The 17,519-nt window shown below is 37.0% G+C and overlaps 2 protein-coding genes across 3 annotated transcripts; one reads left to right on the forward strand and one right to left on the reverse strand.

The window, feature by feature from the left end:
- Nucleotides 1-407: 407 nt before the first annotated feature.
- On the forward strand, nt 408-7,642 carry paqr3b (progestin and adipoQ receptor family member IIIb). The gene is made up of 7 exons (XM_026942730.3): nt 408-1,167; nt 2,103-2,314; nt 2,506-2,668; nt 3,581-3,736; nt 4,236-4,433; nt 4,536-4,626; nt 5,319-7,642. Exons 2-7 carry the CDS (start codon nt 2,130-2,132, stop codon nt 5,450-5,452), a joined length of 927 nt encoding a protein of 308 aa, XP_026798531.3. The 5' UTR covers nt 408-1,167; nt 2,103-2,129; the 3' UTR covers nt 5,453-7,642.
- Nucleotides 7,643-8,426: 784 nt separating this feature from the next.
- Nucleotides 8,427-17,279, reverse strand: LOC113543988 (annexin A3). Of its 2 annotated transcripts, none has more exons than XM_034312580.2 (14): nt 16,929-17,279; nt 16,290-16,330; nt 15,018-15,065; nt 14,846-14,927; nt 14,592-14,686; nt 13,737-13,850; nt 12,903-12,993; nt 12,738-12,817; nt 12,588-12,644; nt 11,260-11,353; nt 11,062-11,157; nt 10,879-10,937; nt 10,029-10,151; nt 8,427-8,778 (listed from the first exon to the last, which is right to left on the reverse strand). In XM_034312580.2, the coding sequence occupies exons 2-14, from the start codon at nt 16,302-16,304 to the stop codon at nt 8,713-8,715; spliced, it is 1,020 nt and encodes a 339-aa protein (XP_034168471.1). In that variant the 5' UTR covers nt 16,305-16,330; nt 16,929-17,279; the 3' UTR covers nt 8,427-8,712. The 2 variants fall into 2 exon arrangements, with proteins under 2 accessions (XP_034168471.1, XP_034168472.1); XM_034312581.2 differs by lacking the exon at nt 16,929-17,279 and adding an exon at nt 16,807-16,876.
- Nucleotides 17,280-17,519: the final 240 nt, after the last annotated feature.

Here is a 17,519-nt window from a genome sequence, read left to right on the forward strand (position 1 = left end):
AACTCTGCAGACTTTTACGACACTAATCTCATGTTTAATCTGACAGCACATGCTAAGTAGCATAACTGCATCTTCTGACCACTGCTGACTGTAAAGAAAATAAAGATTTTTTTTTTTTTAAAAAAAAAAAGGTGCCTGTGTTAATGAAAATATTCCTTATATGTGTATGTCATATGCCATATAATTATATTAAATATAAGTATATAAATATAATTTGTAGGCTATATGAGAAAATATCTAAAATATATAGTTACTTAATTATAAAAATATAATTATAAAAATAATAGAAATAAAAATGTAATAAATAATAATTATACATATTTATAATAGATAAGAGAAAATAGATAAATCATATATTCTATGTATGAAATATATTATTTATATCACTGGAGTTGTGTGATCTTTAGCTCGGGTTGCTGTCTGTGTGGAGTTTCACATGATCACCCGTGACTGTGGGGCTTTCCTCCAGGTTCTCCGGTTTCCTCCCACCTTCCCAAAACAGCCCGCAGGTGTGTGTGTGTGTGTGTGTGAGTGAATGGTGTGCTGGGATGCCATCCAGGGTGTGTTCCCGGGACAGACTCCAGACCCTGACCAGGATAAAGTGCTTACTGAAACTGAGTGAATGAGTAACTACACACAGAATTGGGCTATTGACTATCCATCAAAACTGAATAATAATAAAATAATACATTTATTCAGATATTTAAAAACATATTTGATTAAATAAATCATATACCTAAGTTATATACATTTACAAGTTGATATAATTAATACAATTACTCTGTGTGTTTGTGTGGTTTCCAAATGGTGAATAATAAAACGAAAATTAGCACTTGAATTTAGAAAATGCCATTTAAAAAACATAGACAGACACACTTTAGGCTACAACCATTTAATAATCACTAAATGTATTAATTTATTACACAGTTTTTATCAAATAAATCATAAATCTAGGTCATGCACAGCCACAGGCGTCGTACATTAAAATTGAGAGTACACAAGAGCTATCTATTGTTGGGTGTCGCGGAGCGTTTGCGTCATCGCTTATTGTCGCAGGATTTTCGCGTCATATAAACACAGCGGCTAATATGGCGGTCGTTAATAATGAATTAATGAAAACAGCTCCGGTGGACATATAAAGCCACTCGAACAAACCTGTACCTTAAGGTAAGAATTTATCTTTTATTGTTCAAATGTTGTGTTAGCAGACATTTCTGTAGCATTAAGATGCTGTTGTTGTTGTTGTTAGCTTGTTAGCTGTGAGGCTAACGTCAGCTAGCCGGATAGGAAGTAACAGTTACAAAGAGACAAACATCTGCAATAATTTATTAAAATAATGTTAATTATGATTTTTTCCCTCTAAAGTTCATTTTAAGGAAACAATAAATAGTCCGTTATATGTTCATAAAATAATCCTTAATGTATACTCCTTATTTTAACTACATTTCATTAATATATTAATAAATATTAGAATACGTATTCTCATTATTATACTTTTATTCTTTGTATTTATTACACACGTTTTATTATATATATATATATATATTTTAATATTTATATAATTTTCTTTCTGTCACCGCTATTATTTATTTCATTATTATTATTCTTAGCCTATTTTACTATTTTATTTTTATTTTGTTTTACTTTTAAATCATTTAAATTATTGTACTTTTATCCAATTTTAAAACATTTCTTTTATTATATATTGTTTCATATTTTACATTGTTATTTTAGTCTTTCTGTCACTGCTATTGTTTATTTCATTATTTTGCTTATTTTACTTTTATATTATCTTAATTTCTGTACTGTTCGTTTTCGAATTTCTGTAATTATCGTTTTCGCACACTGTATTATATTTTCTTTATTTTATATTGCTATTATTTATTTTATTATTATTATTATTATTGGCCCATTTTACAGTTTGGTTGTTGACTACCTTTTATTTTCTGCTTCACACTGTAAAGCAGTTTAAAATTATTATTATTATTATTATTATTATTATTATTATTATTATTATTCGTGCTGCAGTGTAAGAACAAATGAACAAAAATCTGTAAACCCCCAGATCACAGATGCTGTGTGTTTCTTGTTTTTCTGCACAGTGCTGAAGCGGAAGCTGATGAAGCACGATGCCTCAGAAGATCCTGAAGAGTGCTCATTACATAGAGCTGGGCAGCTATCAGTACTGGCCCGTTCTGGTGCCCAGAGGGATCCGACTCTACACTTATGAACAGATCCCCGTGTTCCTGAAGGAGAACCCGTACATCACAGACGGGTATCGAGCACATCTGCCTTCTCGGTTATGCCTGAAAAGGTGTGTGTTCACCCTGGAACATGATAAATATGTTTATATTGAAATGTTTGTGATGAAAAGGGATGTCGATGAAACACTATAATTTCACAACACCATTGAAGATCATGTGTTAATTAGCTCATAAAGTCGTCACAGTGGAGGCGTTTGTGTGTGGTTTATTTATTTATTTATTTATTTATTTTTTATTTCAGCATATTCATTCTGTCCAACGAGACGGTGAACATCTGGAGCCATCTGCTGGGCTTCGTGCTGTTCTTCATGCTGGGGGTCAATGACATGTCCACAGTGTTACCGGCTGTAGGAGCCTCCAGAGAGGACTACGTCATCTACTCCATAGGGCTGTTCTGCTTTCAGGTGAATGTGCAGAACACACACACACACACACACACACACACACTTTTCATACATGAGAGTTAACTTGAGGTGCTTCATTTCATCACAGTATGAAGCAAAAGTTTGTATAAAAACACAAGTATATGTGTAAAATAAAATTAGTGAAAAAATGCATTATTAAACCAATTGTAATAATAATAATAATAATAATAATAATAATAATAATAATAATAATAATAGTAGTAGGTTTAATTTATAATCTACCTTTCATAAAAATTTAAATTTGTTTTTGCTACAGCAAAAAAGAAAATAATAAAATATTAATTGATTGATTGATTGATTGATTGACTGATTAGAAAATAATGGATTTTATTTATGATCCACTTTTCATACAGCAATGAACTACAATTAATAATAATAATATATAATTAAAATATATAGTTATATTTATAATGAAGGGGCTGCCTGAGATTTACATTTTTTATAAATATTTATAAATTTTATAAATAACTGCAATGAACAGTAAACTGTAACAGAAGAGAATTAAAAAAAGAAGTCTCTCTGATAGTTTTTTTTTTTCAGTTATAAAAGACCTTCTTTGTTCCAAAACATAACAGAAATTAATAATTTAACTTCAATTAATATAAATAAATGATGAATAATCTGATGATTTAACAGTCTGTGGAACTCAAACGGAACAATTTATTATCCTCAAAGAAACAGGTTTATCCAGATTTATGAAATATAAGTGTAAATACAAATATAAATCTCTACATCACATCATCACATATATTTGGTTTCATTCCACAGGAGACGCTTTAAAAAAAAAAAAAAAAACAGCTGTGTATGAAACTGTTTTCCATGAGAACATGGACAGTGATCTGCTGTAAGGTGTCTGCTGATGGAGCCGTGATCCTGTGCTGTTGTGTTCAGGTGTGTATGCTGTGCTCAGTCGGCTATCACCTTTTCTGCTGCCATCGCTCGGAGAAGACGAGCCGCCGCTGGCTGGCCCTGGACTACGCCGGGATCTCGGTGGGAATTCTGGGATGCTACGTCCCGGGAGTGTTCTACGCCTTCTACTGCGACAGTGTACGACACATTAATCCCTCTCACCAATTAGTTCCTTTAAGCAAATATATTACAGATATTACAACACACACACAAAATTAACAAAAAAATAAAATATTACAGTTTCCTCTTTTCCTCTCAGATTTACACTGGAGCTATGATCATCACTAAATCATCACAAAAGATCAAATTTGTCTCAGTGACATCATTTGTGTGTCAAAAAAAAAACCCCAGAATGAATCTATATTAATAAAACTGATTGATTGATTGATTGATTAGTTAATTAATTTATCATTTTTATCATCTGAATCACTTCTACCTTTAGGCCACGCCCCCTGCCTGAGTCTGATCATTGCACAGTGCTATACTGGACTTTATTACTTGTTAGCTCTGAAGATGGTGGATTGTGTGTTTTAATTCTGACTGAATTATTGCTTAGTGATTGCTATCTTTGGAAAAAAAATAATATTGTAGAGGCAAATTTGAATTTGTTGCATTTCCTGTTTGTTTTTCCCCTCAGTTCTGGAGGCAGGTGTACCTGATCACAGTTCTGGCTCTGATCCTGGCCGTGTTTTCGGCTCAGATCCACCCGCTGTACCACACTCAGGAGTGGAAGACGCTGCGCTCGACCATTTTCTGCTCCGTGGCGGCGTACGGCATCATCCCCGCCTGCCACTGGGTTTGGCTCAACGGAGGTTTCCACTCTGAGATCGTGCAGGTCCGTATGGACGCTTTAATCCACGCTGGGTCGGGATTGGGAATGGCGCATGAAAGCTTATGGTTTATGAAAGCGATGTTGGACTTCACCTTGTCTTTGTAGGTGTTTTTTCCACGAGTCATGGTCATGTATCTGATCGCTGCCTCAGCCTTCCTGTTCTACATCAGTAAAGTCCCCGAGCGCTACTTCCCAGGTAACCACTCGGTTCAGTGTGTGTTCTGTGTGTGTTCTTAAAACGTTTTATACCTGGTTGGATTCTGATTGGTCAGAAGGTGTTGATTAATTTCCCATAACAGCAGCTCTGATAGTAGCACAGCTACAAATACTCTCAATAAGGAGACATTTATTTAACATTTATGGAATGAGTCTCCAGTGTCAGAGGTAAAGTTTTCTGACACTTTGCACTTACTCGGTAACATGAAAAGCTTTGTGGTTTTTTTTTTTTTTTTTTTTTTTTTTTTTTTTTTTTTTGTCTTATTAACATCAAGAGACAGAGAGAAGAGAGAGGCTGATGTGGAAATGACGGTTTAGAGCTGCTAAGTGAGAACAGGAGCTAGTCAGATTTTCTGTGGTATAAGCGGAATAAAACAGAACATGCTGCTGTAGTAGACACGACTCTTTGTTCTGATTGGTCCTTATCATGTGTTGTTTTTTTTTCTCGTTTACTCCCCGCAGTGTCACAGAGATCAGAGTTTCTCTAAACAATAATATTTTATTAACAGAGACGTGAACTTTGGCAAATATTACAAAAGATAAAAATCTCTGATCGCACCTTTAATGGCGCGCTGCATTGTGTTGCGTTTCAGCTGAAAGCACTACGAGTGTGTATCCTAACGCTGTCTGTCTGTTTGTTTGTTTGTTTGTTTGTTTGTTTGTTTGTTACAGGGCAGCTGAACTACCTCGGTGCCAGTCACCAGCTGTGGCACGTTCTGGTGGTGCTGATGTTCTACTGGTGGCACCAGACCGCCGTCTACATCACACGCTACAGACACAGCGAGCCATGTCCGAGGTACAACTAGTTCCGCTCTCACTGTAGACTTCAGCACCTCTCCTGCTGTTTATACTCTAGCACGAGGATGCAAAACGATGTCCTAGCTCATCTGTAACATGCTATAACGTGTGCCTGGAGAAGGATCCGGAAACATGGAATAAAAAAAAAAAACTGGATTTTTAGATATTTTCCTCTTTAGCTCAAAGACGAAATGTACTCAATCAGCTGGGACGTGTTTTCTGTTTGATATTTCCTTCTTTTATTTTTGTACCAGAGCTACAAGACTAATGTTGCTAACAATAAGAAAGGGTTATAGCCTCCAGTTTAGCATGCGGCACTTAATCGGCTCCTCAAACAGACTCAGGTAGGGGGCGTGGCCTAAAGATTGAAGGTGATGTGATTCGGATCATCGTAACCTTCACATTTAATGATCTGTGGGGTTTTTTTTAATGCTAAACTGGTAGCTATGTGTTAGCTACATTACCCTTGCACTCAAGTACAAAACTACAGAAACAAACTTTCGACATCTTGGTTTGATCGGTGCCATTTTGGATAATGTGGAAAATGTAATTTTTTTTGGTTAAATTGTTTCTAAACGAATCAAAAACCTACTGAAAGGTCAGTATTGTTGGATCTGCATAATCAGAATCGAACATTTTGAGCATTAAGGATTTGATTGTTAAAGTAAACAAGCCAGTGTACTGTATGTGTTTCGTAAATCTGCCTGGAAAACTTGTAACCTGACATGAATGTGAAATGTTCAATCCTTTTTTTTTTTTTTTTTTTTTTTTTTTAAAAGCGCATTCAAATTTTATATAGCCATCATACACTTCCATTATAATAGCATCAGTGTTATTTTACATCGTCGGTCCGTCGTTAATCTAAAACACACTCTAAAGCTAAGAATAAACCCGGACTGGTGTTTAATCCGACATTTGATACGACATTTGATACACAACCCGGAAACTGCATCAACTGAATTTCAACACAACGTAGTGCACTATTAAAGGTGCAATAAGTGATTTTTAAGTTTTGTAATATTTGCCAAAGATCAAAGATCATTGTCTAGGGGAGAAACTCTGATCTCTGTGATGCTTCTTGATGAGGACCAACAACATTTGACCAATCAGAACAAAGAGGCGTCTTCGTACAATGACAAATTTAGATTTATTAAATAACAACACGTCACACTCTTTTTATCCGTTTATAGTTAGAGGTTATAGTTTAATGTTGTGGAACGTCCGTGAAACGATTTGATTCCTGTTAATAAAAAAGAAAAAAACACACCGCGTCATGTTACCGAGAAAATGCAAAGTGGAAACTCCACTGTCCTGAAAACGTCGGAAAATTTTTACAGTTTTACGACTTTTACAAAGCACTGACACTGGAGGCTCCTTCCATAAATGTTAAATTAAACATTGATTCTCCTTACAGAAAACTTCACCATATCAAAAAAATCAAAAAAATGTTGTTACGCGGCGCGCCTTGTGGATGAGCTGTTACTATAGAAACCATAATGTATTAGAACAATATAAACATGTGATTTATAGAAAACTAATCAACACCTTCTGACCAATCAGAACACGATTTGAGACATAAAGTTCAGGAGATAGAGCAATGCATTTATGACATTTTGTTGGTATTGTTTCAATGACTTTTTTTTTTTTTCGCGAGTACCTCATTGTCCCGTATTTGCCTTCGAACACACCACATTGTCTTTCGCTGTGAATATTTCAAAAAGTGCATGAATGTGAGTTTATGTAAACTTTCTTTTCCACTGAGCCTTTCACACAAAGCACTGAGTTTGTGTCTGGGTGCTGTATGTAGGTTTTGACTTACAGATGTATTTATAAATAATTGTTTTGGATTGTATTGTATTGTAACTGCTGTATATTGGGTATTATGTTCCATCATTATTCTTTAAGAGATAATGGGAACAGTGTGCACTTGAACAAATCCTCGGTAAAGGGGCAAATACTTTTAAACAGTCCTTGATTTACCCTTTGAATGTGACCGTGGGCATTTAGCATGGTGTAAATATTCGAACCATGGCAACCAAACCTGTACTAACGTCGCAGTCTCTTCACTGCTGCCTTTTTCTAAGAACGATTTTGCTTCTGGCCTTACTTCCTGTTTCTGATGTTTTTAGCATTTTGAGATGATGAACTATAAAATATCTGAATGCTGAAACTGAATTAAAATACTTTCTGCACATGGATTTGGTTTAGTCGATGCATACAGCAGTGTGTCATCAGCTTACAGTGTTCATGAATGATTTCACTTCACACTTTTAACGTGGTTTTCTTCTTAAAATGGCGTGACCGAGGACTTAAGGTTTATTTGTGGCGTTTTTAATATCTGATGCAGTTCTTTCACACTAGTTAGTAGTGCGATGATGATGATGATGATGACGATGATGACAGCACCGAGGAGGACCAAAGTAGATGAAAAAGAAATATATTAAGGTTTGTCTTACTGATATTAATGTTTAAATACTGATTATACATTCATTTTAATAATAATAATAATAATAATAATAATAGCTTTTATTTATGTATCTATTTATTTGTCCTGTTTATTTATTTGAGGCTTTTTTTAATCTGTTTATGATTTATAATACTACTACTACTACTTCAAAATAATTTTTCTCGTTTGGTAATTTTACTTGATTATGTGATAATTTTATTAATTTTACTATTTAAAAAGTTTTTATTTGGTTAAAAAAAGAAGCTTCAGCATTATCAGAAACCCTTTACCTGCTTTCTCGTCTGGTTCAGATGATGTTTATCTTTAAACTTTTGATAAATTTATATTTATTCTGTCCGACACCAAAGAATCCATTAACGTCGTAATAACGTAAATAAACACATTAGAAAGTGGAGCTTATCTGCTGATTGAAAGGTGATTAATACGGTTAATTTGAGTAAGAAATAATTTTTCTATCATTTTGAGTTTCTAACTTTGATCAGTTTTTGCTGTAAACACGAATTCAGAACAAATGATTAGTTTTAGTAAGTTTTATTTCTCAAAATCTTCCCAGTGTAATACAGCTCAAGGCTCAAACACACACCAGAGAGTGTAGAGAAATATAAATGATTAAATCCATCGGTTACATCCACACGTCATACTTCATCCAGTATCTAATATCTGTAATTATTAACATCAAAAGTTTGTGAGTAAAAATCTAAAGGAATGTAGTGAACATTGAGGAAGCAGCGGCGTGTTCTGGTTTTATCACTTCATCTCAACTCCTCCGTGTTTTTCAGGCTGATGAGGTGGACTTTGAGCTCAGGCCTTATCGTCCGCTCCGCAGATCCCCAGCAGCGTTTTCCCATAATCTCCTGATGTGTCAGACTGGAACACAGGTTTATACAGCGCTTAAACAACACACACTTTTAATCTGAGAAATAATACGTCATACGAGCTGCAGGAGACTTTTAATTCTGTTAAAAAAAGAATTTGATCCATCACGGATATTTAATGTAATTTATTAGCAAGACTAATGCAATTAAGATTGAACAAGTTCAGATGAAGAGAAATTGAGGGTTAGAAATGTGTTACAGCTGGAAATAAAGTGCAGACAAATCAGCAGCAGTTCCACAGATTCAGGGCAGATAAAAGATTTTTTCTCCTCCCTGATTCACTCGTTTTTCTCTCTCAGGTACAAATGCAAATGAAAAGATTTGCTTCTGTAAGAAAAACAGCGTGCTGAGGATCTGATGCAAGCTGGAGGCTGCGTCACCAAATCGTTTGTATACGAGTCGAACGTGTTTGAAGCGCTTCACAGGTTCATCTGATTCAGTCTTCGTGAGGCGTCTGTGCAGTAACTGGTTTAAAAATTCTAGTATAATTCAAAATTGTGATCAGATTTCAAACTGAAGTCAGAAAGCACACAGATTAAAGCCTTTAAAGAACCGAACGCCGCCATCACTGACCGCGTTCAGATAACGGAAACGATTCATCCAGCTGAAACTGATTCAGTCAAATCAGACATTCAACTCACTGAAACTGACAATCCTTCCTTCCTTTCTTTCTTTCTTATTCACTTTGCTAACCTTTATTCTCTAGTTCTTTCTTTTGTATTTCTGTTCTTACATTTTCTTTCTTTCATGGGTTTTCTTACATTTTTCCTTTCTTCTTTTTCACTTCTTTGTTGTTTGTTCTTTTCTGTTTTCTCTTCTCTTTCTTCTTTAATGTTTCTTTTCTTATAGTTTTCCTTTCTTTCTCTTTTTGGTTGTTTTTATCATTTGTTTTCTTGCGTTCTTTCTTGTTTATTACCTTTATTCTTTTCTTTACTCCCTTTCCTTACCCTTTCCTTTCTCTTTTTCTTCTTTAATTTTCTTTCTTTCTTTCTTTCATTCAGCCTCTATTTGCTTTCTTTACCTTCACACTCTTCCTGAAGTCTAATCCTACATTCTAATTTGTCCTAAAGTGCCTCCTTTCTTCAAAACTAGACTGAGGAAGTTGTTCAGAACCGAGTATAAATGCTCAGATGTATTTCAGGAACTAGTTAATCAGAAACGAAGAGAAAGGAGGAAGTAACGGCTGTAAAGTTCTCGGTCATTGACCAGGTGTGTGTGTATAAACACTTTGCTCTAACGTACCTCGATATCGGAGTATAAGGAACGTCCGAACAGTTTTTTATACTCGGCCTTGATGTCCATCAGATCGATCTCGGAGCGGCTCACCATGATCCGAGTCAGCCTGGCCTCGTTAGTGCCCACACCCTGGAAAAATAATAAAAATATCAGATAATAAATAATAAATAACTAATTAACCAGGAAACATCAGCAAGCTGACGTGTACAAGACAGCTGCACAGAAGCCGCTCAGAAGTGGGCGTGTCTGAGTGGCAGAGGCGGGCGCGTCTGTGAGAGGGAAAAGTGTGTGTGTGTGTGTGCGTGTGTGTGTGAGAGAGAGAGGGGAAAAGTGGGCGTGTGTGCGCGAGAGGGAAAAGTGGGCGTGTCTGAGCGGCAGAGGCGGGCTCATTAACTTTCTCATTGAAGTTTCATTCTCACGTTTCTCTTGCTCATTATCTCACTTTTTTTTTTTTTTAAATCACCCTTCTCTTTTGTTTCACTATTTTCTATTTTTCTATCTTTTCTCTCTCTATATTTCTTTTATTCTCTCACTCTCTCTCTGTCTCTCTAGTTCTGACGACCCTTTAAACTACTCCCTACTTTAACTTCTTTCATTATTTTTTACTCTATTTATATTTGTTTTTTCTTTTCTCTTTGTTTTACTTTACATTTATTTACTTTTTTCTTTTACTTTTTATTTTTACATCTGTCTATCTGTTTATTTTTTATTATTCTCTCATTCTTCATTTATTCATCTTTCTAATACTTATTTTTCTGTCTTTATACTTTCTCTGTCTGATTTATTTTCTCTCTTTCTCTGTCTGTCTATTCATTTATTTCTTTTTTCGGCTGTGTGACCTGTTTGCTTTCTTTACCTTCATACTCTTATGGAGAAGCTCTGCCATGTAACCCGGGACGCTCTGCACACATTTCACTGTAAGGACACACACATTCATCGATATTACAGGAAAAACAATTAACAATAAAAACCTGTTTAATAAAATCAATTTAAAAACCAACAAACCTAATGTTTATAAAAAGATAAAAACGTGTCATACCTATAGCTACTAACACTTTCTCTAAATCTCCAGACATCTCGCTCTCGATGCTCTGCTGCAGGGTTTTCTTGCTCAGGTTCTTATATTCCAGCAGAGCTTTAAATAAAACACACACACACACACACAGCATTCAGATTTCTGTACAAGTTCTGAATACAGTAGAGAATTTTCTTTTCCACTCTCCAGTCTGATGCTCACTTTGTCGGAGCTGAGGAACGCTCCTGCGACAGAGGATCTCGATGAACTTGCTCTCGTCCGTCCCCCATTTCTTCTCTCCGGCCTCGTACAGGGCCTGTGCAGCGAAGCCTCACGGTAAGTGTGTAAAATGTACAGATGCAGATTTATGGTGTTGAACACAGTACAAAACTATTTTTTAAATAAATAATTTTCACTTGATTACAACTCAAACTACAACTCAGTCCATTCTGGAAAAAAAACATTAATGAACTGATATTAAATACATCCGCTTTGTAGGAGTGTGTTAATCGTTTTTCCACGGCAATCTGAAGTGCATTTTAATATTAATGAATTAATATTTAATATTAATTAACATCAGAAATCCAGTGTATGATTCATTTACAGCAAACAAGAGCCAATGTTGAGGTATTTCGGTACCATATGCAATACAGTGTGGTTTAATGTGAACAAATCATACATTAGGAGCATCAAACACAGAGGCCACGCCTCCTTCATTAGCAATAAGAAACACAGAGGCCACACCTCCTTCATTAGCAATAATAAACACAGAAGCCACACCTCCTTCATTAGCAATAATAAACACAGAGGCCACACCTCCTTCATTAGCAATAATAAACACAGAAGCCACACCTCCTTCATTAGCAGTAATAAACACAGAAGCCACACCTCCTTCATTAGCAATAATAAACACAGAAGCCACACCTCCTTCATTAGCAATAATAAACACAGAAGCCACACCTCCTTCATTAGCAATAATAAACACAGAGGCCACGCCTCCTTCATCAACAATAAGAAACACAGAGGCCACACCTCCTTCATTAGCAATAAGAAACACAGAGGCCACACCTCCTTCATTAGGAATAATAAACACAGGCCACGCCTCCTTCTTTAGGAATAAGAAACACAGGCCACACCTCCTTCATTAGGAATAATAAACACCGAGGCCACGCCTCCTTCATTAGGAATAATAAGTCCAGAGGCCACGCCTCCTTTATTTTAAATAATAAAAGAGGCCCCTCCTTCTTTAAGTCTGATAGATGCAGAGGCCACACCTCTTTTGTTAGGAATAAGCACAGAGGCCACGCCTCCTTCATCCTGAACCATTAGAAGGGGAGGGGCGGGGCATTAGCATTGCTCACATGCAGCTGTTAAAGATTTTTTTCAGCAGAATTTATCACATTATATAGTTAAATTCATTAATGCGTAAAAGCTCCACCCCCCTGCACTCCTGCCCGGCTTAGCCCTGTTTACACTCCTAATCACTTCCTGGTTCCAAACATTTGCATGAAAAGAGCTTTTAAACAACAATCAGCAGTCTTTCACTTTACCTTCGCATCAGCTTTGGCTTTAGCAGCGTCCACATTTTTACTCTCGTCCCTTTTGCCCTGTGAGTTAAACAAAGTGAGCAGTTCACGTTACACACGTTTGCTCATTTTCATCCATCAGCCATCATGCAAATCCTCCCATAATGCACCAACCTCAGCCAGCGTGAGCAGAGTTTCCCCAAAATCTCCCCCCACCTCCGACTTCAGATCGTAAGTCAGCGCTCTCCCCGTCTCTGTAACACACCGTCATTAACATTCCATCAACATTTCAGCGTGTAGTAATCACATGATCTAAACAAGAATAATAAAACTACAAACCTTGTAGGTATGCGTCAGACAGAGCCTTGATCTGATGGTTGGATCGGGACGCGAGGATCTCGATCAGCGTGCTCTCTTTGGTTCCAGCTCCCTGAGACGGCAGAGAGAGAGAGACGTTTAAACTGGACATTATAACTATCACTGTCTCGTCAGTATTACAAAAGAGTTATGAGAATAAAAATTTTTATTGTACAGCAATAAAACTAAACCTCTCAACAAGAGCTTGTTTTCAGCATGTTAATGTTAATTTTAAGAAGCTATTTCACTAACATCTGCTGTTGTGTGCTTCCTGAATCAGAGATGCATGTGATACCAGAACACAACACAAGGCTGACAGTAGCAGGATAGCCAGCTAACTCTAGCGCACTAGCTAAAACACAGGAGAAAGTTTGAAAGAGGAAGGTTTCTCAGAGTTAGGATCCATCAGCACGCTGCTTGTGCAGATCTACAAGATTTTACGGTTCAAAACTCTGGCTCAAATACAGATAGCCCTGCTGCAGCTCAGTGTTAAATCAGGAGAAATTTGGAAACAGGTCTTTGGCTGCACTACTTTCAGGAATGTTGACAGAGGATGTATATGAGCTGGTGTATGAAGTGTGTGTTCAAAATTCCCCACCAACTTGACCTCAAAGCTCTGACTGTGAATTATTCTGAGCTGCTATTCCATCAGATGAGTCTTATCTGGCTCAGTAATGCAAAAACTGTACGCACGCTGTAGCTTTAATGACTAAAAAGACTTAATTTTGGTTAGTAATAAATGGAACAAAAATAGATCCTTTTTCAATCACCACAAAACAAGACAACACACAGAATATAAAAATGTAAAGCTCTTACTTTCATTGCCTTTTTAATTTCCTGCATGTCGAAATGAGCCGGTGGGGTAACGAGCGCCACTAGGATGTCCTCAAAGTGTCCATGAGTGTCTCCCTCCAGAGCGTCCACAAGAGCCTGCAAGTCAACATCCACACAAAACCTGAATCACTGAACAGTGTCGTAAAATGACAGTCCTGGATGAACACAGCTGCTGAAAACCCAACATCTGGATCGCTGGAGGGTTTGATGGTAAGATCACTATAACCATAACATGGCTGGAATAAAGCATTGGTGTCCCACCCTGATGTTTATTATTTTCCTATAACAGCATGTTCCTAAGTGTTTTATTCCTCTCACATCACAGTTATAGTTACATTTAATTTTGTGGAACAAGTCAAACAAGTCATCACTGTTCTCACTCATGTTATAGCAGCTATAAACACTCGTTCCCTCATCAGCCTCTTTTTTGTCTCTTGACATTAATAAGACCCAAAAAAATCAGTTACTGAGAAATCGCGAAAAGTGTAAACTCTTTTGTCCTGAAAATGTCGGAAAACTTTAAGTTACAGCTTTATATGTGACTGTTAAAAAGAAATGCTGACACTGGAGACTCCTTCCATAACTGTGAAATAAACATCTCCTTACAGGAAACCTCACCATATCAACAATTTTTAAAATCCATTTATGTGGAGCGACTGCCATACAAGTCCCTGTGAATGAGCTGTTACTATGGAAACGATATATGCGCTATTGTCAGAGCTACTGCAATAGAAATTTAATCAACAGCTTCTGACCAATCAGAATCCAGAATTCAACAGCGCTAAGAGGAGATAAAGGACAGTGCTGTGTGTGTTAGACGAGTGGTGGAGTTTTTACCTTTCCAGTTGCATCCTTGTACGCTTTACAGATCTGCTGACGCTGAGCGCTGCTTCTCTGAGTCAGAATGTCGATCAGAGTCTTCTCAGTGGTGCCTTAAGACATCACACACACACACACACACACACACACGTAATATTTGAGACAACATTGGTGTTCTTCACCTCCACACTGCTGTAAGGTAAATTTACTCAGGGAGTGACTGCACACATAATAATAATAATAATGGCGGTTTTCTGAAGCGCTCCTCTCACCGATTCCCTCAATGGCCTTCCTTAAAGCAGCAGCATCTTCACCTGGATTAAAACCCGCTTTATCCTTAATGGTTCCTCGATTCTGAGAAACAGAACAGAACAACATGCAGCACATTAAAAACCTTCTCATGAGTAAGGAAAGAAGAGGAAGAAGACACAAGGACGGTCTTACGGTGACGGACAGCGAGTCCGGAGAGTCCAGAAGCAGACTCAGATCATCCTGAAACACAAGAGACAAGAGTGTATAATCCTAATCCTCAAATGGCTATGCACATCTCCATGCTCATCCCTATGCACATCCCCATGCACATCCCCATGCACATCCCCATGCACATCCCCATGCACATCCCCATGCACATCTCCATGCACATCTCCATGCTCATCCCCATGCTCATCCCCATGCTCATCCCCATGCTCATCCCCATGCTCATCCCCATGCTCATCCCCATGCACATCCCCATGCACATCTCCATGCCAAAAACTGTACTGAAATTCTGATATCTGTCTCTATAAAAAAAAAAGAAATCCTTTCAATCACAACAGGATGTTCATTTTTTTTTTTTTTTATCTCAACAAATGTGAGTGTAGGTGCTGGCTGTTGTGTGATGGGGAGAGCTGGCTGGGGGAATTGGCAAGAAACAAAATTGTGGAGAAAAATGGAAAGAAAAAAAATATGTGCAGCTTTTAGATTCTCTCAGTTGTATCATTTCTTTAAATGAATGAATGTAATGCAGTAACATTTTTATCTAGAAATGAGTGCAAATGTTTTCACTCCCCCCTTCCACAGTTTCTCAGCAAGTCAAGTTTATTTATCATTCGCTTGACTTACTGTATTGCATTCAACTCTAGGGAAAAAAAATTAAGCAATGTTTTACTGTATTACATTCATTCATTCATTCATTCCAGGCTCCCCAGAACTGGAGAACCCTCTGTCCTCCACATTTCAGCATTTTTCCTCGTTCTACCACACCTGATTCAGCTCACGGCTGCTAATTAGCTGATTAATTGCAGGCAGGAAAACACTAAAGTGTGCAGGACAGAGGGTTCTCCAGGACCAGGGCTGAGAAAGCTGTGTGTTAAAGGAATGAATGTATGACAGTAAAACATTACAAAATATTTCTAACTTATCTATAATACAATAAGCCATCAAATGTAAATAAATTTGACAAGCTATGAGGGGGAAGAAAACTTCTTCACTCCAGAAAAAGTTACTGTATTACAGTTGGAAAGATGCGTATTACAACTGACAGGATCCAAAAGCTGTGTGTGTTTTGTTGCTTGTGATAATGAAGGAACCAAACACACAAAGTGTTGCTATAAGCTGAATTATGCCTTCTTAACTTCAGTTTATTACACTATTGACTTGTTTACAGCTTCACACGCTTGTTAAACATCTACACAACTGTGTGTTAATGCAGAAAAAAGCACAAATTTCTCAACTCACCCACGGTGAAGCCATTCCAGATGTTCGGGTGTTTTGTAACCCTGCAGTGAGAGATTACACACTTTATCTGATGCTTTCCTCCTGTACATGCTTCACATTTCTAACACTGCATAATAATAATAATAATAATAATAATAATAATAATAAAGATACTAATAATTACACACTTCATCTGATGCTTTCCTCCTCCTGTACATGCTTCACATTTCTAACACTGCATAATAATAATAATAATAATAATAATAATAATAAAGATACTAATAATTACACACTTCATCTGATGCTTTCCTCCTCCTGTACATGCTTCACATTTCTAACACTGCTATAATAATAATAATAATAATAATAAAGCCTGCGCCACATCCTGTCTGTGCACAAAACCTGAAGCTCTGCGCATTCCTCACTCATTAGCTCAGCTGTTGCTCTCTGTAGTGAGTGTTCTGACCACTATCACTGCACAGTGAGGAATAAACACTGCAGAAAAGACTGCACTGGAGGTTATATTACACTCTCTCACCAGAAAAGCTCCTCTAAATGGATCCAAAGTTTATCCAAATGCGCACCGAGAGAACGCAGCGCTTATCTGCACATTCGCTTTTATTTTCTCAGTAAAGTGCTAATAAAAGTCTGTATTATTACCTTATCTCGATAAAAATCTTCTTGAGCACTCGATGGTCTTTTCCAGGCTGGGGTTTAGAGCAGGGAGACGCCCAACTAATGCAGGAAATGAATCATCTTCCGAAATCAACGGATTTCTTTACAAGCACTGGGCGTTACGAATCACTTCACTGAGTCGACTCTTTGGAATTCAACCACGACGACGTTGATTCGTTTGATTCACCACTCAGACTTTATAAAAGTAATTCCTCCTAGTATTTAAATATGAAGTACTTTAGGCAGATAGGGATTGTTACATCTTTTTTCCTGGAGCTATCCATTTTTTCTTGAACTTTTTTAACCAGTGATACAAGTTTAACACATTTCATATCATTTCACCAACATCTAGTTTCAGGTTGACATTCATGCTTGCTTTTAAAGTTACTGAGCTTTATAGCAGCAAATGAACAACTTCCTAAAAAGAAACACGTCTGGTATCACTTTAAACTCATTCATTTATGCCACCCAGGGGTATCAAACTCATTTTAGCTAATGGGCCACATCCCACTGGAGCAACACAACTAGTTTAGTGACCAATACCACATCAACACCTCGTCTTCAATGTGCTCATTT

This window comes from Pangasianodon hypophthalmus, chromosome 17, assembly GCF_027358585.1.
Source record: "Pangasianodon hypophthalmus isolate fPanHyp1 chromosome 17, fPanHyp1.pri, whole genome shotgun sequence".
NCBI classification, from domain to species: Eukaryota; Metazoa; Chordata; class Actinopteri; order Siluriformes; family Pangasiidae; genus Pangasianodon; species Pangasianodon hypophthalmus.